The 27,901-nt window shown below is 42.9% G+C and overlaps 1 protein-coding gene and 1 pseudogene across 2 annotated transcripts; one reads left to right on the top strand and one right to left on the bottom strand.

Moving 5' to 3' along the window:
* Positions 1–8,386: 8,386 nt before the first annotated feature.
* LOC147434864 (uncharacterized) lies at positions 8,387–11,900 on the bottom strand (annotated as a pseudogene). Its single transcript, XR_015185396.1, has 2 exons — positions 9,237–11,900; positions 8,387–9,116 (listed from the first exon to the last, which is right to left on the bottom strand). The product of XR_015185396.1 is annotated as an uncharacterized LOC147434864 (transcript).
* Positions 11,901–13,086: 1,186 nt separating this feature from the next.
* Positions 13,087–26,386, top strand: LOC147434865 (uncharacterized). Its single transcript, XM_086489693.1, is given in 5 exon segments — positions 13,087–13,664; positions 13,722–13,753; positions 24,862–25,295; positions 25,371–25,419; positions 25,422–26,386. Coding segments are annotated over 5 exon segments (2,058 nt in total).
* Positions 26,387–27,901: the final 1,515 nt, after the last annotated feature.

Consider the following 27,901-nt stretch of genomic DNA (forward strand, 5'->3'; position numbering starts at 1 on the left):
AACCCTATAGGGGGCTGTCATCACCGGCGTCTTGCGCAGTCAGCCCACTGCCAATCCTGAAACCTTCCTCTTGAGCACTCCTACCTTCCTCTTGAGCACTCCTACCTTCCTCTTGCACACTCCTAATTGTTTCCTTTGGGACGCTTGTTTGATCATTTGTAGGGGGCTTAGGTTTGGGATGAGTAATCATGATAAGATCTTCATCATCATCATCTGTTTCTTTACCATCTGCAATAGCATCATGCATTGTCGCATGCTGTGGCATTACATGTGCCCTTTCATGTTGTCTATCCTGCATCATTGATACCTGTGTATTCTATTCACCCGTTAATTTTCATCAATACCATTATGATTGCTTGTATGCATAGTGTGACACGTAGCATTCCATGTATGGTAGGCATCTATATCCTGTAGACATTCATATTGTCTATGCTAACTATGCTAACTAGTATACAAAGTGTGCTAACCACCATGATCAATATGCTAACTAGCAAAGAATGTATGCTAATTAGCAGACATAAAATGTTAATAGGCAAAATTGTGTGTATGCTAATGGTATGCTTATTACTGATGGTGTGCTAATTAGCATACATGCTATGTTAATTAGCATAAATGGTATGCTAATTAGCATACACAGTTATATGCTAATTAGCATACAATGCATGCTAGCATAGATGGTATGCTAACTAGATGATAAGTTATGCTAATGAACATAACGTCTCTGCTAATTAGTATACCATCTTTGTTGGTTAGCATATTGTGCATGCTAGCTAAAATACACATTACGATAACTAGCAAAGTGGTATGCTAACTAGCATACAAATTATGCTAGCTAGCTCAGAATGTATGCTAACAAGCATACACATTATTCTAGCTAGAAAAGAAGGTATGCTAACTAAACTTTGAATGTTTGTTAGCATGCACCAAATGCTAGCTAGCATACAAGGTATGCTATTAGCATACTGAGTATGCTAATTATCATACCTTTTTTTAGTTATCATATTTGCATGATAGCCATCATACACAATGTTCTAATTAGCATAAAAAGTATGCTAATTAGCATACCTTGTTAGCCATGTGTGCTAATTAGCTAACAAGGTATGCTAATTAGCATATATAATATGCTAAATAGCATACTTTTTATGCTAATTAGAACATTGTGTATGATGGCTAGCATGCAAGTATGATAACTATAAAAAAAGGTATGCTTATGCATGCTAATTAGCATACCTTTTTTCTAATTATCATACTTGCATGCTAGCCATCATATACATTGTTCTAATTAGCATGAAAGGTATGCTAATTAACATATTAAATATGATAATTAGCATACCTTGTATGTTTGTGTGCTAACTAACATATAGGGTATGATAATTAGCATACCTTGTTTGCAAGTTAGCACATTGTGCACTAATTAGCTTATTTAACATGCTAATTAGCATACTTTGTGTCTAATTGGGAAACTCTCTATGCTAGTTAGCATGCATAGTTTGTTAACTAGAATAGAAGGTATGCTTATTAGCATACACAGTATGCTAACTAGCATACAAAAAATGCCAACTAGTATTCACAATATGTTAGCTAGGATAACTAGTTGTGCTAACTAGCATACATAGTATGCTTACCACCATGACAATGTATGCTAGCTATATCTCATAGTATGCTAACTAGCATGACTAGGTTTGACAACTACCATACACAATATGCTAGACACCATACCCACTAAGTTAACTAGCATACCTTCTATGCTAACTAGCATAACTAGATATGACAACTACCATACACAATATGCTAGACACCATACCCACTAAGCTAACTAGCATACCTTCTATGATAACTAGCATACACAGGGCTAGTGTAGGAATCAAGGCTGGATAATTGTTCCTTAACATTATCTTACCAGAACTCTGTGGATTGGAGGTCCTTGCCCTGTGACCTTGCCACACCATTCAGGTGGTATCCTCTGCTGTCAGGTGGAAGCTCTACATTCGGTCCCCGGGGAGCATGCAGTAACAAAGCAGATTAGGTGATAGGTATGCTCACATGGCATTTTGACCATTGCACTGATTTCGTGTACTTCTAGTGGGCAGACCACAGCCAGTACACATGTTTCTTGTTGTCCCATCGCGTACCCCTCCTATACACTCTGTAAAAGTGTCCATAGCTATCTTGCATAGGGCAGTGGGGATGAAGGAGCCTTGTATCATCCTACTTGGTTGCATGAGAATCCGCAATTGACTATCGCAGGCATGCACTTTTGCTTCCTGCACCTCAACATTAATCTACAAACCAATCAAAACAGAGGCATGGTAAGTACATAGGATAGTTGTGCACATATTCAAAGGTTCAATCATAAAAACTATCGGCACTTACACGAAGACAGGTTATGTTAATATCAATAGCAGTGGGGGTGTCATCACTGTGAGGAAACCCCAAACCATCCAGTGTCTCCTTCAGTGTCTCGATCTTTACCTTGAGCTCTATTTCTCTCCTTGCATCCACACTGTCAGTGAAGCCTAAAGACCACAATTCATTCTCAGCATCATGAAGCTTATGTCTCATAGCAAGTACTACAGTGCTGACCATATTATGGCTTTCTTTTAAAACCCTCGCAGCTTCAAGCTCCTAACCCGCATTCTTGAGATGTTGTTTAGCATCCTGCAGTTGATTTCTGAGATGGTCATTTGCACTCATGATGTGCTGCAAATCAGAGAGCCCGAAATATGACAGGCTTATTGTCACTCTGTGAGAGCTGTTTAATAGAGAGGGGTATTGCCCTGGCAGCAGAAACAACATTTGGAGCTACTTGGCCAACGCAATCATCCTTTGTTTCCGCGAAGCCCTCCTCTGTTTTTTGACTTGAGGGGTGGGTATTACGCACCCTTTCAACATGGGCATTGTAGTATCCTTTTTCTCGAAGGTCCTACAAATGCTGGACAACAAAATCAGCCCAATTGAACTGCGTGATTGAGCCACTTGCAATTGCCACTGGACTGAATTGTTTTAAAGAACCCTTCGCAAAAGCCGAATTAATTTCCATGTTGGTGGGGACCTTCTGGTACACCTTGTAGTGCAGTTGAAGTACTTGGTCGTACATGTCGCTATGAATGCTACTGCATTTGAAGCTATATTTACTGTTGCGATCCTTCACCTCTCTAAATACAGTGAAACACTCTAAATCTGTAATTTTCTCCCACTTCACCAATTTGGGTTCGACACAATCCATGGAGAGGCCATGGACAACATTAAACTCTTCTGCTGTTACACAAAACTTTTTGTACAGTGGGATGTTCATCTTGGGAGCTTTCCATCGGCCTGCACACCACATAGGATTATAAGAAAAAAATTACAGAACCCCACTAGAATAGGGCTGTCAAGTAATTTCTACACAAGCAATTGCGCGGGCTCTCCTTAGATGAAATCATCTAAGCATGCAGCTTGAATGCCTAAGGCAATGCACAAGCACCTGATTAGTGTGAGAGAATCCACAACTAGATTGCAGCCAGGGGCTACTGCAAAAACAAGAATATAAGCTAAAGGCATAGTCCTCTGGGTTGATTGCAGCATATGCTTAGCAACACAATTTTCTCATGCGTGAGAGGATTCACTAACAGATTAATAGTCGCGGCATGACGGAGAAATGTGTCATGCTTTGCTTGATTTACAACTTCTAAATGTGGCCCCCTCATTAAAGACAGACAAAGAGAGAGAGAGAGAGAGAGAGAGAGAGAGAGAGAGTACCTGAAACCTGCTTCCCCTTCCCTGCATGCATGTACTTTGACATTGGGGATCCTTGGGAATTAGAATCATTCAATCTTTTGCAAGGCGGAGGAGAAGCACCAGAACCTTTGCCCCTCGACTTCCTTCTCGGTGGAGTACTGTCAAGATTGCTGTCGGAGGTGACTGGCTCCAGTGGTGAGCTATTTTCCACTTGGGCTGACTGCTGACCTATGATTGTAGACCTACTTGCAGCTCGCAATCGCTTCCCTACCTCTCTTTGACCTGTGGTCCATGCGTTGTGCTTCCCTCCATGCTTCATGACTACACCACTACCTCAACGTAAGGACTGAGCTTCACTGTTAGAGATTTTAAAATATTACGATTCATCTTTTCAAAGTCCAAGTATTACACTTTGTATAGTTCATGATGGTGGCCCACACACTGAAAAAACATGACTTTCCTATCCATGTGTTATGCTTACAAGATGTGCTTGTTGGCATATGTTAACTAGCACAAAAAGCGTGACACGTTAACATGCTTTCACCCATATATAGACTCTACGGTCTTCCAGCTAGTATCATTAGTGACAGAGATCGAAGTTCGATAATCACTTCTGGAGAGCTGTGTTTCAAAAGTTGGAAACTAAACTAAATCTAAGTACGGTTGATCATCCGAAAACAGATGGTCAAACCAAAAGATTTAATCAAGTGCTAAGGATATGCTACAAGCGTACGTTAGCAAGAAGAAAACCAATTGGGAAGACTACTTACCTATATTGGAATTTGCTTATAATAGTTCAAAGCATGTGACTATAAGGTTTAGTCCATTTATGCTTTTATATGGATTTCAACCTAGATCACCCGTTACAGTGGGGTTAGCTAAGGAGAAGATACAACAAGCGAAGGATTTTCTCCAAGACCATTTTGACATGCTTCGAGTTGCTAGACAGAATGTTAAGCAAGCTCAAGATCAATATAAGAAGTACGCAGATGAGCATCGTCGTCTTGCTACTTTCAAAGAGCATTCAGAAAGTCTGAAGACACCACGCTATTGTGGATCGTTTACCATTCTCAAACGTATAGGTCAAGTGGCCTATAAGTTAGCTCTTCCAGAGCACTCACAAGTTCATCCTGATTTCATATTAGCCGTTTACGAAAAGAGCTAGGACAGAATGATAATGTCATTGACACAGGTGTGCTAGTTGACCTTATCGAACCGCCAAGCATCCCTCATGAGCCCGAAAAGATTTTGGATTCTCATGAGCTTCGCACCGGACATCATGTCAGACAACAGATGTTGGTAAAATGGCTAGATAGACCTGAAGAAGGTTCTACATGGGAGAATGTCTCCGCACGTAAGAAACGTTTTTCTACGTTCTTTTTCGAGGACAAAAACGATTCTCCAAGGGGGGGTAATGTAAGGACATGGGTCCTAAGGGCAATGCCACCAGCACGATCGGACAGTGTATACGCTAGGGAGAGGCTAGAAGATAGCACGGTTGGGTGGAGACTAGCACATGCATTACCACCGCTCTTTCAAACACAATGTCCTATGAAACCAAGATACGCTTTGTTTGCGGATGATACAACCTATAACCTTTGTTTTCAGCACTATAACCAACAAAAATACATTTGACAGCCTTATCATCCAATTTCATGCGTTGTGTTTGTGGCACCAAAGCATATGCCAAACAACCAAAAACACGCGTGTGCTCAATATAAGGCTTCCTATCATGCGAGGCTTCATATGGAGTCATAGACTTCAAATCTTTCGTAGGACACACGTTAAGGAAATAAGCGGCACACATGATGGCCTCAAGACAAAACTAATGCGGCAAATCTTGAATTTTGACCGTATATCGTGCCATTTTCGTAAGTGACCTATTTTTTCTCTCAACAACACCATTTTGGTGAGGCGTATAAGGCACTATACATTGGTGTTTTATCCCAAGACTAGCCAGAAATGCATTAAATTCATGAAACATATACTCCCCCCCTCGTTCGGAATGGAGGGTGCCCATCGTACATTTCGAGACATTTTCAGCCATAGCCAAAAATTGTTTGAAGCACATAAATGCTTCGGAATTTGCCTTAAGCGGATACACCCATGCATGCTTGGAGTAATCATCAATAAAAGTCACGAAGTAAAGGTAATTGCCCAAGGACAGAGTTTCCATGGGTCCACAAACATCATTATGCACAAGCTGCAACCAGCATGTGGCCCTAACTGAACCATCCTTTGGAAACTTAGAACATTGCATCTTACCCAAAATATAGCCTTCAAAAACATGTTTGACAAGTGCTTCAAGAGGTAGAAAAGAAGAAACCATATCAGATTTTTGCAAACGCAGCAAACTGGCAAAATTCAGATGCCCAAAACGTGCATGCCAAAGTTTTGCATCTGAAATAGCCATAGAATTTATAACTGCATTTGCAAAATTTTGCCCACACTTTTCATATAGAGTGAGCTTATACATCCCTTGGCATAAAATGCCATATGCAACAATTTCATCATCGAACTGAGATCATGTATTGTACACATGTCATCCACAAATTTGACTACAAGTCCAAGTCTAACAAGTGCAGATACAGACAAATGATTCTTCTTGATCCCAGGTACATACAATGCATCAACAAGTGTGAAAGAACTGCCATTTGGAGCAGTAAGCATAATTTTTCCAACTCCCTAAATCGAATAAGAGACATTGTTGGCACAAGTAACTGAATTCCCATGTGGGATAGACTCAACAGAGGTGAACAAATCATGATGTGAGGTAATTTGCTTTGTAGCACCACTGTCAAAACACCACACATGTGAATCTGCAACAATTGACATGCATGCATCATGGACAGTAGGATTATAGGTACACCCTGCACTAAAAGCCCATTCTGCATCAACATCATCATCACAGTCTCCTTTCATAGAAGTCTCAACAATAGCTGCATTTGTAGTGGAACCAGCCTCTTTCTTCTTAGCCTCTTTGGCCTTCAACTTTGGACACTGATTGATCAAATGATCATTAGCTTTACAATAATGGCAACGCATCTTCTTTTTTTTCTTTTCACCAAAATTTTCAGACGAATTGTTGCAAGTAGAAGCATTAGTAACATGTGATTTAACACTCGCAGAAGAACCATGAGAAGTGGTTACATTACTGTTACCACCTTTTCTTTGAGTAGCAATAAAGCCATGTTCAACTGCACGTTGTTTAGTCCTTTTTTTTTTGGAAAGTGAGTCTTGCAACAGCAATGTGCATAATGCATCAAACTTGACAACTTCAAGATTTCCTTGGGTCATAAGTCTCCAAGTACTAGCAAAAGTCTAGTAAGAATCTATCAAGACATCAAGAACAGTCTACACAAGGGAACTGTCTAAAATGACTTCACCTATAGAAATAAGTTGTTCATTAATATCCTTGACGCCAGCAAGAAAAGTGTCTATATCATCTTCCTCATGCATAATCTTTGACTCTAGCTCTTTACGCAGCAAAGCAATTTTAGCCTCATTGAGACTTGCATAAAAACCAGCCGAATATCCTAAGCCTGTTTTGCCGATTTTCTTGAACGAATGTGAGGAGTAAGAATGCGCTTCATAGACAACGCAATCAATGCATGAGTCTACGCATCTTTCACATCCCAACAAGCTTGTTCTGTCGTAGACAAAACAACTCTAATAGCAGCAATCCTTGCAGCAAGACCTATAACATCCTCAACATCACCTGTATCCTCAGAACCAGGACGTACATCAATGTCCTGCACAATGTTCCAAATGCCCTTCGACAAAAGAACATGTTGCATCATATAAGCCCACATAGGGTAATTGTCGTCATCCAATCTATTCTTAGCAGCAAATATCTTGAACACAACTGTGTTGTTGTCAGCCATGGTAAGTGTTGCACCTGATGTGAAAACTGCATAAAAAAAGTAGAAGGAAAGCGAGAACAACGCATGCTCTATAGCACAAACTGTAGAAGACCGTAAAGGACCTGTTATGCAAACAACGGCACTGATAGAATTTTTGCACAAAATGATGAAATAGCATGCGCTTCTTGTAGTGGAAACGGAGGCCAAAGTGAGCTCGAATAAAAAATCTGAGCAGACTAAGAGCTTGACGAGGTCTCTCAAAATATTTCTTGACATGCGAAAGCTTGCCAAAGCTCACAGAAGTCGAAGAAAGTGAGCAGGTGTGTGTTGGAGCTGGTGGTGACTAAGCCTAAGAGGATGCAACTTGCTCTGATACCTATTGTTGGAATTAGGGTTACAAGAAAACACACACAGCTTGGAGAAGACGAAGGAAGCTCAAGGCACACAACAGAGAATGTTTTACTTAGTGTGCAATGGAAAGATAATAGCGCTAGAATGATAGACATATATACAATGCACGGGGAAAAAACCTCCTAGAGAGGGAAAAAATGCCCCGATGGTCCTAAGTGTGTTCACACACATCACTACCATATGTATATGGTAACAAAAACAAACTTTTGGAAAACCTTCGCAGATCCTAGTGTATGGCTTAGTTTTGGGCCGCAAAAAGTTCTCTTCAAAACTAAGGGCACAACTTGACTAATTGTGAGCTGTCCGATCCCCTCGAGATTGGTGCAGCAACCTGCCCACCTTCGATCCCACTTGATTCTCTACACACATGCCTAAGCATGAACAAAAGAAAATCCCTCAACAAGTTTCAAAATTAAACGATGCCCTCAACAGGCTAGTCATATACTGCAAAAATTTCATTACATGAAACCAAGCAGGATCTTCCAAATTTCAGTTTACCCCAAAAGCAAAAACACAAGATTTGTGGTCCTCTTGCATCCAACTCATGTAGCTTTAGTACAACAATATCCTACAGAGCAGAAAGGCCAACCAATGTACAAGATGATACAAAATCAGCGTCCGGTCAACTGCGCCTTGCAATACTCAAGCTCAAGGCAGGCTGCAGGTGAAAGAGGAGGTTCTTGCAGAGACTCACGAATAGACTTGCTAATATGGGATAATTTCAAATCAGCAACCTTAGATGAGGAGGAGGAGGAGGAGGATGATGATTGGCGCCAAGCCTCAGAGAGGACCTCCACCACCTCGCACATGGAGGGCCGCTGTGCCGGCATGGCACTCGTGCAGCGCAATGCAAGTTTCAACACTACCAGCATCTCATGCTCTTTCTCCTTGCTCAGGCGTGAAAAGACGTGTGCACCTTTGGCATGCCCCTTCTTGAAGTACAGAAGTGAGCCCTCCATAACCTCCTCCCGCGACCCCAACTGGCCTGTCACCCACTTGACTATGTCTACACCGTCCCAAACTCCTCATCGGTTGCCCTCCTCCCTGTGAGTAGCTCCAACAGTACCACCCCAAAGCTAAAAACATCACTCTTCTCCGTCACCTTCGATGCGTACCCCATCTCTGCATTTTTCAAGTCCATAAGAACCACATTACAAAACAACTGAGCAGACAAAACTAGGAATGAGTGAAACTATTAAGAGCACATAGGCCTGGGACATCAAAAAGCACAAAGTTTCTCACCCGGACCAATGTAGCCTACTGAGCCGGCCACCCCTGAAATGCTGAATCCCTTCTTGCTCTGCTGTTCAAGAACCTTCGCTAGCCCAAAATCTGAAATGTGTGCTTCATATTCAGAATCAAGTAGAATATTGTTGGGTTTGACATCCCTGTGGACAATAGCAGGTACACAATCATGATGCAAATAGGCCAATCCCTTGGCTGCACCGCTCTCATTTGTGCAACAGCATATGAGGTTCACGATGTTGGCATGCCTTATCTTGCCCACTGTTTCAATCTCTGCTTTAAGACCATAGTCATGGTGCCTCTGCTGAGACTGGCCACCCTTGTCGCTGTTCATTCTCAGTTTTTTCACTGCTAGTGACTTCCCACTATCGAGCCGCACATGATATACCACCCCAGAGCCCCCTCTTCCAATAACACTGTCTTCATCCAAGCAACCAAGGATGTGATACTCATCAAAATCCACCTTCTCAAATGGTGTGAACGTCCATCGATCTGATCTCAAGAAACTTCCCTGCCTCATCTTCTGATAATCAGATTGTCTCTTGTAGCAGACACATGCAACAAGAGAGAGAGCCACCAGCGCTGCTAGCAGAGTGCCTGCGATCCAAGCCATCGCCCTGGTCTCCTTCCTTCAGCACAATTTTGTGCAACACACAGGTTCTTGTTTCCTTCAAACGCCTGCTCTGTAAAGGCCCCTCCAAGCTCAAAAGGCAGATCTCCAGACAAGTCATTGTAGGAAACATCAAAGGTCACCAAAGAGTACCCCAAACTAGCCCAGCTAAAAGGGACTCTTCCACTAAGTCTGTTGTGGGCAAGGTTTAGGAAGCTTAGCACGCTGCTAAACTGCCCAAGTGATGCTGGAATGGTGCCTGTGAGCTTATTGTTGGAGAGGTCTATTATGGTAAGATTCTGTGTATGCAAACATGTCTGGAATAGGACCTGTAAGAGAATTGTAGCCCATGTTCAGAGCCGTCAAAGATTGACAATCACGTAGAGACTTTGGGATGGACCCTGTAAGCGCATTCCCTGACACATCTACAGTCTGAAGAAGGGACAAATTGCCAAATGAGTCAGGAAGAGAGCCCGAAAATGCATTTCCAGATATCTGCAACTGCACCAATTGGGAGCAATTGAGCCTGATAGATTGTTGTCGTAAAGCTCGAGAAATGTCAATTTTGGCAAGCCCCAGAGTCCTACAGGAACAGGACCGGAGAGCTGATTTTGCCTAACACGCACCCGCAAGAGTGTTGTACAGCTCCCATAAACTTCAGGAATGCTGCCAGAGATATTGTTATTGAAGAATATAAGCTTGGTGAGGGCCTTGCCATCACACAGATAAGGGGGAACAGGCCCACTAAGAGTGTTGCCAGAGACATCAAATATGAAGAGGTTGCCTCCTTTGCCCAATGTCTGAGGGATGATGCCTGTGAGACTATTGTTGAAAAGCTGGAAAACTCGCAAGCTGCTGAGATTGCCGAGCTCCCATGGTATCACATCACTTAGACTATTATTCCACAGGTTAAACAAAGCCAAATTTGTCAGCTTTCCAAAATCAGCAGGGATAGGACCTTCTAAAAAATTGCACGACAAGTCCAGCTCTGTCAAGGACGTTAGCTGGCTTATCGTAGAAGGAATCCACCCTGTGAAAGAATTGAAATAGAGCTCCAATTTCTGTATTCTGGGCCAACCGAAGATGTCCTCAGGGAGGGTTCCAGAAAGCTGGTTCTGCGAAAGGTCGAGGTATTCAATGCTTTCAAGCTTCGACAGCCACGTCGGGAGCCCGCCCACAAGATGGCAAGCCGCACATGTAAACCACACTAGCTTCTTCAAATTTCCGAGCTCTCAAGGCAGCTCCTGTCCAGAGAGTGTGTATGGGTTCCAAGACATGGTAAGATTGAGCATCTCTGTGAGGTTTCCGAGCTCTTTTGGGATTAAGCCTGTGAACCCATTTGACCAAATGTTGAGAAACTGTAATCGTGGTAGCTCAATCCCAAAGCTTGCAGGGAATTTCCCTGAGAAGGAATTGTGGCCCAAGTCCAAGTGGATCAAGCCTGAAAAATTAGACCATCCTACATCAGGCAAGTCGCCCCAGAAGTGGTTGTAGCTCAAGTCCAACACCTGTAATCTGCGGCCGCAATCTACAAATATTTCCTGGGGGAAGCTCTCATTGTAAGAATTTCTTTGAAGGACCAACTCTGTTAAGTTGGGAAGGCTGCAAATGATGGTGGGTAAGGGGCTTGACAGCCCTCTGCCTCGTAAATCTATCTTTGTTATCGACGCGGAATCACAGATTACCCCCGACCATTTGCAGTAATCGGAGGAAGAAGAGTCCTTTGCTCCCCAATCACTAACACCAAGGCCTCCATTGCTGGCTGTGCTGTCCTTTATGAACCTTAGCAAAATGGGCCTTTCAACAGCGTCCTGGCCGAGAGAGGAAGATCCCCATGCAGCAAAGCAGAGTAAAATCAGAGCGAAAGCGGCCTTTTCCATATCTCACACGCTGATTTACATGGCTGCTGCTGTGGCAGGGAAATCACCACAGGCCATCTAGGAGAGGGAGAGCAGGGAAGAGGTTTACTCCGCCTCGTTTATACGCATGCGCAAAAGCAATGGAGATGGTGGGCTCTCTACAGTGTGTACTACTACTATGTCCAGTGGCACCAACGTTAGGATTTGACGGCCATCCACCATTCCAAAGGCTTTCAAATTGTCATAGGAATGGCAAAGAAGGAACCAAGATGTCCAAAGGACGGTGGAATGGAAAATCGCCCATCCACATGGATTGGGAGGATTTTGAGTATATTGTCTACGGAATTGCATCCACAAAAATCGCTTGTCCAAAATAAATTTTAATAAATATATTTATATATATGTTAAATAGTTATAAAAGACACTACAGACTTCAAATTTTAAAGCTAAAGCTCACGAGTCACTGGTGTGACATTGCTCCAATGCTCATCCTAAAAGAGTCAAGGCCAAAGGCCCAAAGCTAAAGCTCAATGGGGCTTGGGCCCAAAATGGGGAGTCGGGGACTAATTTCTAAACTTGGGTCCTGCTTACAAGTTTTACACACAATTTCACAAATTAAAATTTGAAGGATAACGCTAGCGGGCCGCGGCTACACTGCCTGCGTGCGCCTGGTTCTTGGTTCGAACGAAACGCCTGCGGATTGCGCAGCTGCCTGGTTCACAGTTGCGCAGTTCTTGCTCCTGAGTCCACGTCCCACTTGCTGCCCAATGCCGCCCCAGTGCCCACCTTCATGCTGCAAGCTGCATCCGACATCGGATTAGAAGCTCGCAGCAGAACTGTGGTCTGCAGTAGCAGCTGAACGCACTTGCGCCCTCTTGCTCCCGACTCCCGAGTCCCTATCCCACTTGCGTCCTCAGGCTCTTGAGACTTGCGCCCTATTCGGGGACCAGATTCCAGATTCCCGGCAAGTATCGTTTATTTTCAGTTTTGAAAACTATAGCCTATAGGCTATGAATAATGAAATGTTCATTGTTCATTGTTAACCTTGGTACAGAGAGACTCTGACCAAAACTGTTTTGTCTGAACACTCTACAGAAACTTGAAAAGAAGGGACTTGCGTGGTGCATCGTTTGACGGAGAGATTGGGGCAAGAGATTGAAAAGAAGGGACTTTGTCATCGTGAGGTCAACCAGCGACCGCAGGTGCAATATTTATCTTTTTTCTTCGATATTGTGTTTCCAAGAGTCTCCGGAATGGTATTGTTACAATATTTGTTTTGCTTTCAAATTGTTTGTCTCCTCGATTTTGTCTTTGAATTGCACACTAATCTATACTTAGTATGTTTTATTTTGTTATCCTTAGCAGCTAGAGTCAAGTTATGGCTGCTCTAGGGCGTCCTAAGAAAAGCAAAAAGCAAAGGACTCTTTATGAGTCTATTGGTTTGCACTCTTTGCCTAAGGAGACCGGAGAGGAGGCACTTCAAAAGGAGGAAGCAAAAAATAAGAAACACCGTCGAGTGTTTCTAGAGAGCTGGAAAATAGCTCATCCATGGGCTTATTGTATCATCGACAAAGATGGTAATGAACGAGCCAAATGTAAGTGGTGTACGTTCGCTCATAGGAAAAATGTTTATGCAAAGCCGGAAGGGGCTCACTCATTGCAAAAACCTGCTCTTCAAGTGCATGAAGACTCTGACGAGCATCATGATGCAAAGCTTTTGTGGTTAGAGCATGAGCGAAGAAGCACTTTACCCATTGAAAAGCATGTTGTTGTTATGACAGATAGCGAAAAGGAACGCATTTTGTCATGCATGCAAACAAGCTGGTATGTAATTAAAAGGTTCTTGCCTCTTGAGGAGTGTCCTAATTTATGCAGTTTTCAAAGATTTATGAGAACTCCAAATATGCCACTTGCCAATGAGTATTCATCTTACACTAGGAAAGATGCAGGCAAACAGTTTGGCAAGGCGATTCAGCATTTATACTTTGAGAGACTGATGCAGGATGTAAAGAGTAGTCCATATTTCTCCATTCAAGTGGATGAGAGTTGGAATTGGAGCTGATCTCTTGAGACAACTAATTCCAGTGTTGGAAGATTTCAGCTACTAGTGTGGGAAGATTTCAGACAGCAGACTGGACAGGAATCAGAGACTAGACTGGAATGTGGATACTGAAATAAGAATCAGACTTATGTACTGGAAATAAGGTTCAGATTCAGATTCAGATTCAGAAGACTGGACGAGAAGTAAGTATAACTGAAATATATGCCATGATTGGGATTATAGATCAAGATTACAGCAAATATGATTGCAGAGAGAAAGTACAGTCGACAATACTGCCAATGATTCTCAAGTACAAGTATAGCCAAGGCACTAACCCAAATGATAATAATTGCCAACCCGATTACAATGTAATGGGCCCTATTTATACACTTCGGGTTTACTGTAGTAATTACCATAGTAATTACTAAGTAATTCGATGCCCATCTTCTAAGAAGACGTTCCCACATAATGAACTATCCAGCCGTCTACATCCTTTCCTTCTTTCTTGAATTTTGGCAAGATTCCAAAATTTCTGAAAAATTCCCCTGTCTGATTCTGATGTGAGACTGAAAAATCCATCGTCTGGTTCTGATGTTGGGATTCCGGCTTGACCACTGATAGAATGGCCATACAAAGATTGTGAGTAGGCAGCTGAAAAGGCCAAGGTGGAGTTGTCATCAGGCCAAGGTAGAGCTGTCATCTCCACCTGCCTGCTGAGGAGAAAAATTGCCACTGAATTCTAAGATGGAACTACCCAGTATCCTTCCATTGGACCGTCTTTCGTTTGCCCTTTGACCTAGACGGTGCCTGAGAAGTCCCAGTATCAGCATTCTCCTTCTGAATCAGTCGGTAAATGGCCTCCTGCTCAAGCTGATCCCGCCGGTCGGTGGTCATCTCTACTTCATAAGGCGTGAGAGAATGATAGGTTTTGGTGTCAGGATCATAGAGTGTACGCCTGCCCTTGCTCAGTCTGGTTCTAGCCAGCTTATGACAATGCGAAGCAGTATGGATCCATCCTTCTGGAAGAGGCTGATTAGTTTTGACTCGAGCTTCGAAAAGAATCTCAGCCATCTCCCTGTACTGTGGTGCCAGACCCGGCTTTGCTGTAATGTCTTTTTCAGGCAATTTGGAAGATTCGGACCGTAAGTTGTAGCAACTGATTAGTAATCCTGGTCAGTCCTCTGACTTGAATCTTCCACTGGCCCATACACAACTGGATCCTTTGCATCTCCTCTTTCAGTGCCTGAACGTCATTGATTTGGAGAGCATCATTGAACAACGTCTGCCAAGTCTTCCATACCACAGTTGAGCGCTCATACCAATCCTGAAGCTCATCAGTAATTTTGAAGTATGTGAGACGATCAACTGGTTCTTGATGTTGAGGATACAGCGCTGGAAAGAATCTTGGTAGCTCGATTTCTCTTGCTGGAACAGCATACAAGAGGACTCGAGAATCAGGCATAAATTCTAAAAATTTGAGAACAGCCTGGTTCTCCTTCTGCATTATCTTTCTGGTGATTCTCACTAGCTGGAACAGCGTTTCGAGAACAGTTGCTTGTGCTTTGACTGACATTCGCGTCTGAGGTCCTCTGCTAGTGGCTGTCTGGTCCTCAAGAATGGCTTTGACTCTCTGATCCAAAACACCTCTGGCAGTTTGCATTTGCACCAAAACTTCCTTGAGTTGTACCCTAACATCCTTCATACATCGGTAAGTTGGTTTGTTACCCAGCAGAAGTTCCAGTTCCAGGGCTAGGGAGCGACAATCTGCAGTAGACTGCCTTTGCCAGTGCGGGTTTGCCACTCTCTCATCAGCATTGAGTATCCATTCAAGAACTCGTTCTAGCAGCTGGACTGTACTAGGATGTGCAGGTAGTCGGCAAGCTTCTTTATCATGGAAAGATGCTGATTTCCAATGTTCTACCATTTCCCTGGCTCCCACATATAGCCTTTGAAATCTTTCCAAGTCGGACAAAAGATCATCATCCTCTAGATACTGTCTGGTGATGGAGGCATGTTGATGTCTCAATTGCCTATTCATGGTAATGAGTTGCAGTGAATGTTGATGATCAACAACTGGTCCCTCATCCTGCACTTTCATTTTCCCTTTAGCATCTCTGCTGGGATGGGACTGATCAGTTGGTTGATTCCCAGTGTGACTGGGTTGCTGCTCTTCAGTCTGCTGGTTACCGGACTGGTGCTCTTTGTCCTGTCCTTCCTGCTGGCCCTCATTCTGGCCTGACTGGTCTGGTTGTGACTGGCCTCCTTCCTTTGGCCCTGTCCCACCAGTACCAGGTCTTGGAGGTGGAGATGGTGGTGGGGAATCATCATCATCTTTTGTATGCCCAGCTTCTTGATCATCCTCCTCCTGATCAGCTTCATCTTCCTCGTCTTCTTCTTCCTCATCCGGAGAAGTATGCTGCTCAATATAATCCAGTATAGCTTGGTTCATGAGAGCATTATTGTACTCACTCACCTTGTCCTGCAAATCGCTCTGCATACTTTCCATCAAGGACTTTAAATTCTCTAAATTGAAAAAACAAAATTGCCTGATGGATTTAAAATTTCAAGCAAGCTGTTATAGATGTATCTTTCAGACAGAGAAGCCTTCAGAGCTGTATGGCGCATCAGCAATTTTTTGAATTCCGCTCGCTTCATGCTGAGCATTTTTTCAGCCCGCTCTGCAGCTCTTAGTGCTTCATTTCGTTGATTCTTGATGATCATTATTTCAGATTCAGCCTTAGCTAACTTTTTGTTTAACAACTCATTAGTCCTTTCTGAATGAGCTTCCAGTACCCTGTGTTGTATGTTCTGCTCTTCCTAGGCTTCCTGGAGCTTTTCAATCTGATGTTGTGCTTTTGTCAAGTCAGCTTTGAGCTTTTTGACTTCCTCTTCTGATCCAGCAGCCTCCATCAGTTGTCCCATACAACTGACAATGGTATTCCAAGAAGACTGTATAAGGACTGAACATCTGTCTTTGACTATGGTTGGATCAGAATCAGTAGGCTCATATATTGCCACTGGAGCCACGTAGGGTAGAGTTGCATAATCAGCTTTGCTGAGCAGAAGATGCCCTTTCAATTGTTGAGTCTGCATTTGCTACAACTTATCCTGTTTTACCAGTTGCAGAAGGTTTCCAGTATTTGTAGGAACTCCACCAGGCAAAGTCGAGAACGTTGGACCTTTCCCTTTGTCCAGTTGATTCTTGCCTTTGTCCCCTGAATGGTCTGCTATCTTCTCAATAGTGGCTGGCTTGGCATGATCTTTCCCAGACCCAGTAGCAACTATATTTTTTACAATGGACTGGTCAAGCACAGTCTTCTGAGCAGATTGCTGCTCAGTCTGGCTCACTACAACTTTCTCAGTGGTTACTGTCTTGACCTGTCTTTCTATCTGCTTCAAAAACTCACTGCTTTTTGTTAGTGTAATTTTTGGCTTCTTTGAACTGCCAGCCTGTTCTGCAGTTGCTTTCCTTTTCAGGTCGGTTGAAATGGTTTGACTGTCTATTTCCTCGTCGTCTGAGGACAGTTCAATGTTCTTTGGTTCAGAAATTGGCTTCTCACTCCAAGCCTTCTTTACCTGCTCATTAGCATCTGCAGGCAGTAGCCCAATACAGGAATTGCCAAACATACCAGGCCTTGAAAACATTTTGAGATTTTAGCTTGGCAGTCTGCTGGAGTACATTATGCGAGAGAATTTGACAAAGGTTGATAGGAACCTGTGGATCCAATATCTTGGCCAACAGCATAGCAAACAATTTTTCGGATACATACGTTGGGTTGTTCTTAAGGCTTACTGCTTCGGCTACAAACCTATAAAAGCAGTGGAGGCTTCCAGTCCTGCTACTTCTGGAACTCCTTGAGCACTTGCCTTGCGCTTTCGTCTAGCCGTTTCATCCTCCTTCAGAGCTATACTTATCTGCTGCGCAGTTGCCATAGAAGGTTTGGGCTCATTGGGCATTCGGAATGCAAATGCTATGGCCTCTGGTGTCACTGACACCTTCTTACTATTTACCATGGCACTGCCATTTTCAGCGTCGAAGGAATCAAGAACTTTCTTGATGATATCTGCATCAAAAGCAATTCTTGTAGCTTGCAACACAACTCAAAGATCCCAGAGTTGTAGCAGAGTCATTGCTTGATCAATAAATACATAACGCTGGATTTTACTGTACGGGATAATGGGAAGGCTTGCCTTTGCCTGAACAACTATGGCCTGGGTTTCCTCAAGAGACTCCTGCATCTTCTCTGAGCGTTTCCTTCTACCCATACACTGTGAGGTCGATGACGATGAAAAAGGCGAAGGAGAAGATGACTTACTTGTCGTGTCGAAGCCGTTTCCTGGTCTCGCTGGCAAGACTAGTTGACAGTCAACTGTCTCGTCAGAGGTCGATGTTTGCAGCTGCAGCGAAGAAACCTCGGAGCTTGGCGATGGAGAATGGTTAACAGGAGGGAAGCGTCGTGCAGGGGATTTATGAGGAAAAATGCTAACTCTCTTGACTGTTATACGTGTTCGCGCCATAAAAGCTCCACCACTCGCCGCTCCTAGACTTGTGTGCGTCGTTGCTGTCGTGGCAGACATGCATTGGACAAGACTGCGACCCATCCTTGAAATAATTACCAATGGCGTACCATTTGACCGTTAGGCGACTAAAAATTGGAAAGTGTGTCCATACTGGTACTGGACTGATTTCCAGTCTGGCTCGACCATACTGGTATTGGTTCTAAGTTCAGCCTGATCTGGTCCTTCTGGTACTGGTTCTGAAGTTGGAACTGTTGCACATGAAAAAGTCCAAAAATGTCTGATTCCGGTATCTCTTGATCAGCAACCTCCGTTCCTTAGTACCTTGTTCTGGCCCAGTTTCTCTGGTCTCTGAATAATAAAGCTTGATCTTTGCTCCATTATATACTCCTGGCAACATCAGTCCAGATAAATCTTTCAGTCTGACTGTGCCATTGGAGAAGACCCAGTCTACCTCAAAAGGTCCTGCCCAGGCAATCTTCAAGTTCGGCTTCTTTGGACACAGTCTAGACTGATATAGAAGCACTAAGTCTCCTTTCTGGAATTCTCAAACTTTAATTCGGCGATCATGCCAGTGCTTCCTTCGTTGTCAAACAATTTCTTGTTCCAATATAGCCCTTTGCTTGAGTTCATCTAATTGCATCAGTTCATCCAGCCTCTTCTTAAGATTATAGTTGAAGTCTAATCCATACTTCACAGCCATTCTCAGACTGGGGATCACAAAATCCATAGGAACCACAGCTTCAGTACCATACACCATTCTGAATGGTGTCATTCCAGTAGTTACCTTATAAGTTGTCCTATAAGCGCATAGAGCAGTCTGAAGTTTCAAATCCCACTGGTCTGGTTTCTTTTGCACCACCTTATTGAGAATAGTCTTTATTGTCTTATTGCTACTTTCAGCCTGTCCATTGCATCTAGGATAGTAAGGAGTAGATTTCCGATGCTTGACTGAAAGCATATCCAATAGGATTTCCATAGTGTCATTGATAAAATGTGTTCCTTGATCAGTCACAATCTCTACTGGACATCCATATCGGCAGACAATATTCTCAAATAGAAACCTTGTAGTTGACTTGGCTGTGTTTTCAGGAAGAGCCTTAGCTTCAACCCACTTGGTAACATAACAAGTAGCCATTACTATGTACTTGTTCTTCCTGGGAGTCACCTTCTTAAAAGGTCCCATAAAACCAGTCCCCATTTCGTGAATACTCCCAGTGGTTGTATTGGCATTAAGGGAGTCGTATCTGCAGCTGTTGGCCGGCCCATTCTTTGGCATATGTCACAAGTTTTACAAAAACTTCTGACATCAGCAATCAATGTTTGCCACCACAGACCCGCTTGCAGAATCTTCTTGTAAGTTACTTCGTTGGAAAAGTGTCCACACCAGACTCACCATTATGCGCTTCTGAAATCACTTGCATTCTTCCTTCCATAGGGACACATCGTCGAAGTATACCATCTACACCCAGTCGATAAAGTAATCCTCCTATGATAGTAAATTTCAGGATTTTTATGATCAGCTAAGCTTTCTTCTGATTCTGCTTCCAATCCTCTGGAAAGGCACCTTGGGAAAGGAATTAATAAATATCATACCATTCAGGATCCACTGACTCTTTTGCCTCTGACTGAAATAAATCAGCATCCACTGGTTCATCTCTCAAGGGTGATTCTGAATATCCTTCCGTACTTCTTGAAAGAAAATCAGCTCCACAATGGTTTCGGCCAGGCTTATGGAAAATTCTGAATTCAAATTCCATAAGGAACATCATCCATCTTATCAGCCTGCCTTGAATAATCACTTTGTTAATCAGAAACAGAAGAGCTTGATGGTCCACATAAAAATGGAATAACTTTCCCAATAGGTAATGCCTAAACTTCGTGGCGCTAAAAACCATTCCGAGGGCTTCTCTCTCAGTAGTCGTATAGCCTTGTTCAGCCTGACTGAATCTTCGACTAGCAAAATAGACCGGATAGTCTGTTCTGCCATCTGGATAAGCTAATATTGCCCCCATTGCCAATCCCAAAGCATCTACATGTACATGGAAAATAATATCCCAATTCGGCTACCTAAGGACTGGTTTACTGGTAATGGCTTTTTTCAAATTCTGGAAACTCTCCTCACACTCAGCAGTCCAGTTGAACTTACTGGTCTTCTTTGTAAGCTCATATAGTGGTACTGCTTGAGAAGCAAACTTGTGTACAAATCTTCTATAGAAATTCACATAACCAAGAAAGAACTCAACTCTGAAGTAGTTCTGGGTGCTTTAGCTTGCTGAACACACTGGATTTTGTCATTGGCCATCTCTATTCCATTGCGGGAAACCACATGTCCCAGTAGCTGTCCCTTCCAGACTAGAAACACAGATTTGAATGGATTCAAACAAATCCGCTTCTCCTAACAGCGTTTGAAAACCATTTCTAGGAATAGAAGGTGTTGTTATTGATCTGAATAGACAGTGAAGTCATCCATGAAAATGGCGAGGAACCGATGAAGAAATTCATTAAACATCTCCATCATACACCGTTGAAAAGTAGCTGGTGCATTGCACAGGCCAAAAGGCATCACCAGATACATGAAAGCTCCCCACTCAGTGATGAGAGTGGTCTTGGCTCTATCTTCAGGAGCGATCTGTAACTGGTTATAGCCGCTATAACCATCCATGAAGCTATACATCTCATATCCTGCGATCTCATCAATTAACATATCAGTAAAAGGTAAGGGAAATGGATCCTTTATAGTCTGGGCATTTAGTTTCCTATAGTCGACACAAACTCTCAATTTTCCATTCTTCTCAGGAACGACGACTATGGGAAATAGCCAATCACTACTTGCCACTTCCGTAATGAACCCATCCTTGAGAAGATTATCAATCTCCTCCTTGACCTTCTTTGCATAGTTGGGGTTCATCCGGTATCTTTGCAATCTTATTGGCCTAGCATCCGGTTTCAGTGGTATTCGGTGCTGACAGACTTCAGGATCTACTCCCTTCAAATCTGTATGTTCCTAGGCAAACACATCTTTATAGTTCTGGAACATTTTCCATGCCTTTTCCTTCATTGCCGGGTTGAGGTGCTTGTTAACCTTGATCATTCTGGGATTTTCCTATGATCCTAGGTTCCACTCTTCTACTTCCTGGTTGTCTGGAAGCAACCAGTTTGTTCCGCCTCCGTTTCGTTTGGTCGATTCTTCAGCGTAATCTCAGGATGGTCCATTCATTTCCGAATCATTATTCTGATCCAGTGGGTACTCTTCAGAACATACTGGTTCCTCTACCATACCAGGATCAGCTAGTTCCACCATCCTTCCAGTTAGCTGAACTTTTCTTTCCCCTGTATTGACTTCGGTAAATTGATCAGGGAATTGTCTCTTCTGCTTGTCAGCCTGCTCTTTGTTCAGCAAGACTGCATTCAAGTCGATTTCTGCCAAAGGGAATATGTTTCATAGCCGCTAGCATTCGCTCGATCTTCTTGGCTCTGTACTTCTGACACAACTCCTTCGGCGTCAGTTCCTTTTTCCAGCTCCTGGTATTGTTGATCTGGATTTGGATTCTGCCAGTGGCCCCTTCTATGGTCAAAGTTTGGTTTGCATAATCATGAACAGCATGTGCTGTTCTCAACCATGGGCACCCTAGTAGCATTCCATATGCTCCCTGCACATCCAGGAGTAGGAAACTGGTTTTGAATTTCTCCCTCACAACTCTTATCTGCATGTTTTCAATCATACCCATCGCCTGTACGACTCTATTTTTTGCCATTCTTACTTTGAATGGTGCTGGTTTCACATTAGTGATACCCATTCTTTGTTGAAGATGGGCTCCCATAATGTTGACTCCTGCCCCTCCATCCAGGATAATGCTTGAGAGAGGTTCCCACTGCTTCCTGACCTTGTAGTCTACCTGAATAAGTGGAACTTCATCATCGCGGACAGCCGTCAGGTCCACTATTCTGGCCTCCGCCTCGGCCTTCCTGCACTGTCTGATAAAGTTGGCCACCTCAGGTAAGGTTTTTCTTATATCCTCCATCTCTACAGTCAGCTTCTGGATTCTATCACAATTTTTCACCTGAATTTCTTCTCTTTCTTGGTCAGACTGATTGTCAGAGCTTGAAGAACTGGTATCTTCACACTGCCATTCTTCTTTTGCAGTGCTTCCACTCTTTCCATCCATTCCCATTTCATCAGCTAGTCCATGTACCATAGCCAGCATGGTCTCTGTCATGGCCGGTACTGACTGATCTTTATCAGTCGATTGGGCTTGTATACTCTGAATGACTCTAGCTTTGGAACTTTCTGGCTGCTCTGGCAGCTTCTTAGCTAAATCCTCCGTGATTTTAGCTGCTAGTTCCCTCTGCTCTTGCCACTCATCTACCACCTTTTCTTTACCTTTAGCCTTCCAAACTTCTATTTGTTGAGCCCACTTGCTGTTGTTATGATTGACTGGTACTTCTGAAGTGTCTGGAATTTCTTCAATGACTACTCCCTTGCTCCTGGTAACTATCCTGAATGGGACTGGCTCTAGTGCCTTAGCCTCAATAGTAGTCGTTACAGGTGCATCTGGACATTGGGCTGCAAAATGTCCATACTTCCCACAAGTATAGCAATTCATGCTCCTGTTCTGGAAGTTGCCTCTTCCTCTGCCTCTTCCCATTCCTGGTTGGTATCTGCCACGTCCCTGACCAGTACCACTGGTACCTGGTCTCTCCTCTTGAGCTACTTTGACTGGTTCTACCTTAACTGGTTCAGTGTAGGCAACTGGTTCAGTGTAGGCAACCACTGACAGATCCTTTCCTTTCTTGAAATGGTGAATTCTGATGCCACAATTATTCCATAGGTGACCAAAGGCCTTGCAGTAGGTACATTGTGGACATTCAGTGGAGATATGGTCCTTGGATTTTCATCTTGAACACCAAGTCTCCATCTTTCGGACTAGCTGTCTTTTGTGGCTAATTTCTGCAATCTGCCTAGCCATCTCTTCAATTTTCTTGATCCATGATCCCTTCTTTGATTTCTCCTTTGCTCATTCATTGGAGTTGCTCTCGGAGCTACTGGACATTTCACTGGAATTAGAAGTTTCAGTAGCAGAGCTACTGCTACTGGTCCTTCGCTTCTTGTGGCTCTTTTCCTTCTTAGCCTGCTGTTCCAGTTTTAATGCCCTTTGGACCAGATCATTGAATTTTTTTGTAGGGCCTGGTACTTCGTGTTCCCTAAGCTTCTTGCTTCTGAACCCATTCAGGAACCATGCCCTCAATCTCTTCTCAGATGGCGGTTCTTGTAACTGCCTGGTTAGCTCTTTTATCTTTTCCACATAGCTGCGGACTGACAAATTCCTCTGTTTGATCTTATCTAATTCACAGAGAATATCTTCGCCCCCTCTATTGTCGAAATATTCCAACCTGAAGGCCTTAAGCAATTTGTTATATGATCTCAGCTGGCATGCAGGGTAATGGTAATACCATTTCCTCGCTGCCTCCTTCAAGGTTTGTGGAAAATATTCCCCCCAATCATCTTCATCAATGTTTTTTAGTTCAGCATACTGCTCGAAAGCTTGTATGTGAACATTTGGATCATCCTTTTCCCCCCTTTGAATATTGGAAAGGAAATCTTCATGGAAGCTGTGTAATCATTTCGATTACTACTGATCCTGCCACTTCTCTTCTTGGCTTCAGAATGACGCTTGGGAGCTTTCTTGCAATTGTCAGTGTCAGCATCCCAATCAATCTTTGTCTCTGTCTCAGTGTCAGTGTCTTCTCTGGTTTGTCTGCTAGAAGTACGGTGACTTCCCTTACTGCCCTTGGTATCCTCATCTCGCTGGCGAGACTGAGAACTCTTGGAACTCTTTGCCTTCCGTGCTTCCCGTTCTGCCCGTCGGCGTCGAGAATGACTGGAGTGCTACGAGTCCTGCGCCTCATCAGCCTGACTATGCTCCTCCTGAGCCTCAATGTCAGTCATCTTCTCTTGCTTGGGGTCAGACTCTCTTCCTGACTCCTCAGGAATGGGGTCCACACGAATGGTAGATTTCCGGCCACGATTGGATTTTGGTGCCATTGCTGAAAACTTCAAACTGGGAGAAGAGTCTTTCAGTCAACGAGCTTCAGCTCGAGCCACCGTGATCGCCAAAATGGAATTGGAGCTGATCTCTTGAGACAGCTAATTCCAGTGTTGGAAGATTTCAGCTACTAGTGTGGGAAGATTTCAGACAGCAGACTGGACATGAATCAGAGACTAGACTGGAATGTGGATACTGAAATAAGAATCAGACTTATGTACTGGAAATAAGGTTCAGATTTAGATTCAGATTCAGAAGACTGGATGAGAAGTAAGTATAACTGAAATATATGCCATGATTGGGATTACAAATCAAGATTACAGTGAATATGATTGCAGAGAGAAAGTACAGCCGACAATACTGCCAATGATTCTCAAGTACAAGAATAGCAAGGCGCTAACCCAAATGATAATAATTGCCAACCCGATTACAATGTAATGGGCCCTATTTATACACTTCGGGTTCCCAGTAGTAATTACCATAGTAATTACTAAGTAATTCGCTGCCCATCTTCTAAGAAGACGTTCCAACATAATGAACTATCCAGCTGTCTACAAGAGTACGAACATTAGTGTCAAGCAATATATGATTCTCTATGTCACATACATTGAAGATGCGGGCAATGGGGCCATATGTACAAAGTTTGTGAAGCTTTTGGAGCCTCGGGATGCTACTGCAGAAGCTCTTTATGATGTTTTGATTGAGTTTTTTAAGAGCCAAAATGTAGTTATAGCCAAGATGGTTGGCATTGCAACAGATGGTGCAATTGTCATGACAGGTTCACATGTAGGGGTAGTGACAAGGCTTAAACGAGTGGTTCCCCATCTTGTAAGCTTTCATTGCATTGCTCATAGAGAAGCTCTTGCATCCGATGATGCTTTTAGTAAGCATAAAGAGTTCAAGTACACTGACAAAATTGCAAGAAAGCTTTATGAATGGACTTCGAGGTGTGCCAAGAGACATGATTTTCTTGTGGATGTGGTGAAAGCTTTTGGAATTGGTAGAAGGGGAAAATTGAGACCCCAAAAGATGCATGATGTAAGATGGCTCTGAAAGGGTGAGGTCTTGATTAAGGTTATGTGACTGATGCGTGCGTACTTGAATGTATGAGGAGTGCAGATGCCTCTTTATATGCATCACTCACTAATTACAAGGTGCAATTTCTTCTTCACTTTTTTGCCGATGTACTTGGAGAGTTGAATATCTTGAATTGCAAGTTTCAAGAGGCTCATGTTGACATATGTAGCATTGGAGACCATATTACGTCCGTTTTGGAGACCTTTTGTTTGTTGTTCTTGGGTCCTAATTTTGCAAGTGGAACAAAACACAATGAAAGCTTCATAAAAACAATACATGCACAAATGGGGGTAATGATGTACAAGGATGAGAAGGATGTAGTACACTCTCATTACTTGCACTTAGGTCCCATGTATGAAGGAGATGTAGCAAATCCGCAGGAAACATATGATAGTGCAATGATTTACATGATGTATTTGTGTCAAAGCTATGTGAGAAGCATAATTCAATCTTTGTGGGATCGCTTCAAATTTGACTTTGACATTTTTCAAGCTTCAAAGTACTTCTCACCCAAAGATTATGACACTGACTTGGCAAAGGTAAATGTAATATCACAACAATGGTTGGAAGTTTTATGCAAACACTTTGGGGAAGGTCAAAGTTCATTGCTCAATAGCCAAGAGTGCAAAGGAGAATGCCTATCTTTTATTACCAAAATGCAGAACTACTTTAAAGGCAAGGATATGTATACATCTTGGTTGGATACATGTAATCATGTAGAATGGGAGCATTCTTTTCCTTGGACTATGAAGCTTTGGAGAGCTTTGTTAGTGCTTCCTCTTTCAAGTGTAGCATGCGAACGGGGATTTTCAAAGATGAACAAGATCAAGAGCAAGTTTCGTAATCAATTGTCGCTTGATACGCTTAATTTGGCGATGTCTGTTGGCATGAATACTCCCAAGGTAGCAAATCCAGAAAATGTCTTATGGGATGAATGCTTTGAGGCTTGGAAGGGCATGAAGAATAGGAGGAGTGGAGATGTAAAGACAACATGATGTGAAGATGATGTATCTTGTTATTGGGCTTTCTCGTTGTGTGATTATGGTTTGTTCACTGACATGGTTTTGCCAAGGCTGTTCAAGCGCTTTCCTTTAGCTTTATGTTTTCAATTTTTGGGTCACATGTGGATTACTTGACCAATGACGCCATATCTAATCAAGTCTTATCAAATTTTAAATTTTTTTTCTAGTTTGATCTTTTGCAATTAACCCTAGGGTATAATTGTCATGAAAATTTTTCTATCATGCAAATTTTTGGAATGGTGGCTTGTGTCTCAAAGAGGCTTTGGAATGGCCTTTTGAAAATTTGCCATGCCATGCGGAATGGCAATCGTAAAATGAGGTTGTCCATTGCAAATAAGGGGTGCTTAGCAAATCCTAACGTTGGTGTAGATGTTCATAAACAACTCTGCAAATGAAGAACTTTAACCGCAACTGGCGGCAAGTGCGATGTGCTGATGAACTCGACAATGCAATTTTTACTGCGCAGTGTGAGATGTGAAATGGCCATCATATCTTCACTGTGCCAGTGGAAATTTGAACTAGTGTCTTCTTCTTAGGGCTGAGTCGCACCTAGTCTTGCAATGGTAAGAGAGATTTCTCACGTATGGTCGCACCATTGACTGGTTTAGCCATGCTATTCATGGAGATTGTGTGTTGCACCATGAAAAGTGGAACACCTTTCATATCATGATATGTCCAAGCAAATACTTGAATTTCTTGAGAAGTTTTAGGTACATACTCCTCAGTCTCTATCAGATCTTGGGCAATGAAAACAGGTTTGGACTCTTCTCCTGGGTCTGCTAACTCTATTTCCTTAACTATCACTGGACCGTCATAGACTCCATTGCTTCCATTGATAGGTTTTCTTTGAGCCTTTGTATACACAATCTTATGCTCCTCCGTGGTGTAGGATTTGAAATGATTGGGTGCAGGTGTAAGTCTGTGGGGTTTTGTTGTTCTGTGGACTATGATTTCACTTCCGCTTCCTTCTATTGTTGAGCTAACTCTTGATTTTGTCTTCTCCTTATGATACGGCTCAACTTTGGCTTCTCTGTAGCCTCTAGTTGTGCGATGTCAATGGGTTGTGGACTACACCACATAACGCTTTAAAGGTATTCACCATAGTTATCTACCAGCTTACGATGAGCATCACATGTCCCTATATAATTAAGCCATTCCGCGGTAGATTTCTTTTCATTTATTCTAGCACACGCATTTGCTCAATAACTTTGCCTCTTATATCTCTTACTCTTCTTGTCTAATTTTCGATTACGACCGATCTCTAGGAAGAGTCACTAGATGAATCGCTACTCGTGTCTTCTGCTCTCCTGGATAGATTGTCATCTAGGGTACCACTGAACCCTGAATGATTTGTCTCCACATTTGCACTAAGATTTAACTCAGATTCTTTGTCCTTAGAGTCGATCAATTTCAATTGATGATTCTGATGCCAAATCGTGTGGGCTATAGTCTTGTGAGACGCTATTGGTTCCAATGTCAGTCAAGCCT

Source organism: Adiantum capillus-veneris, chromosome 19, assembly GCF_014529385.1.
Source record: "Adiantum capillus-veneris isolate H3 chromosome 19, ASM1452938v2, whole genome shotgun sequence".
Taxonomy (NCBI): Eukaryota; Viridiplantae; Streptophyta; class Polypodiopsida; order Polypodiales; family Pteridaceae; genus Adiantum; species Adiantum capillus-veneris.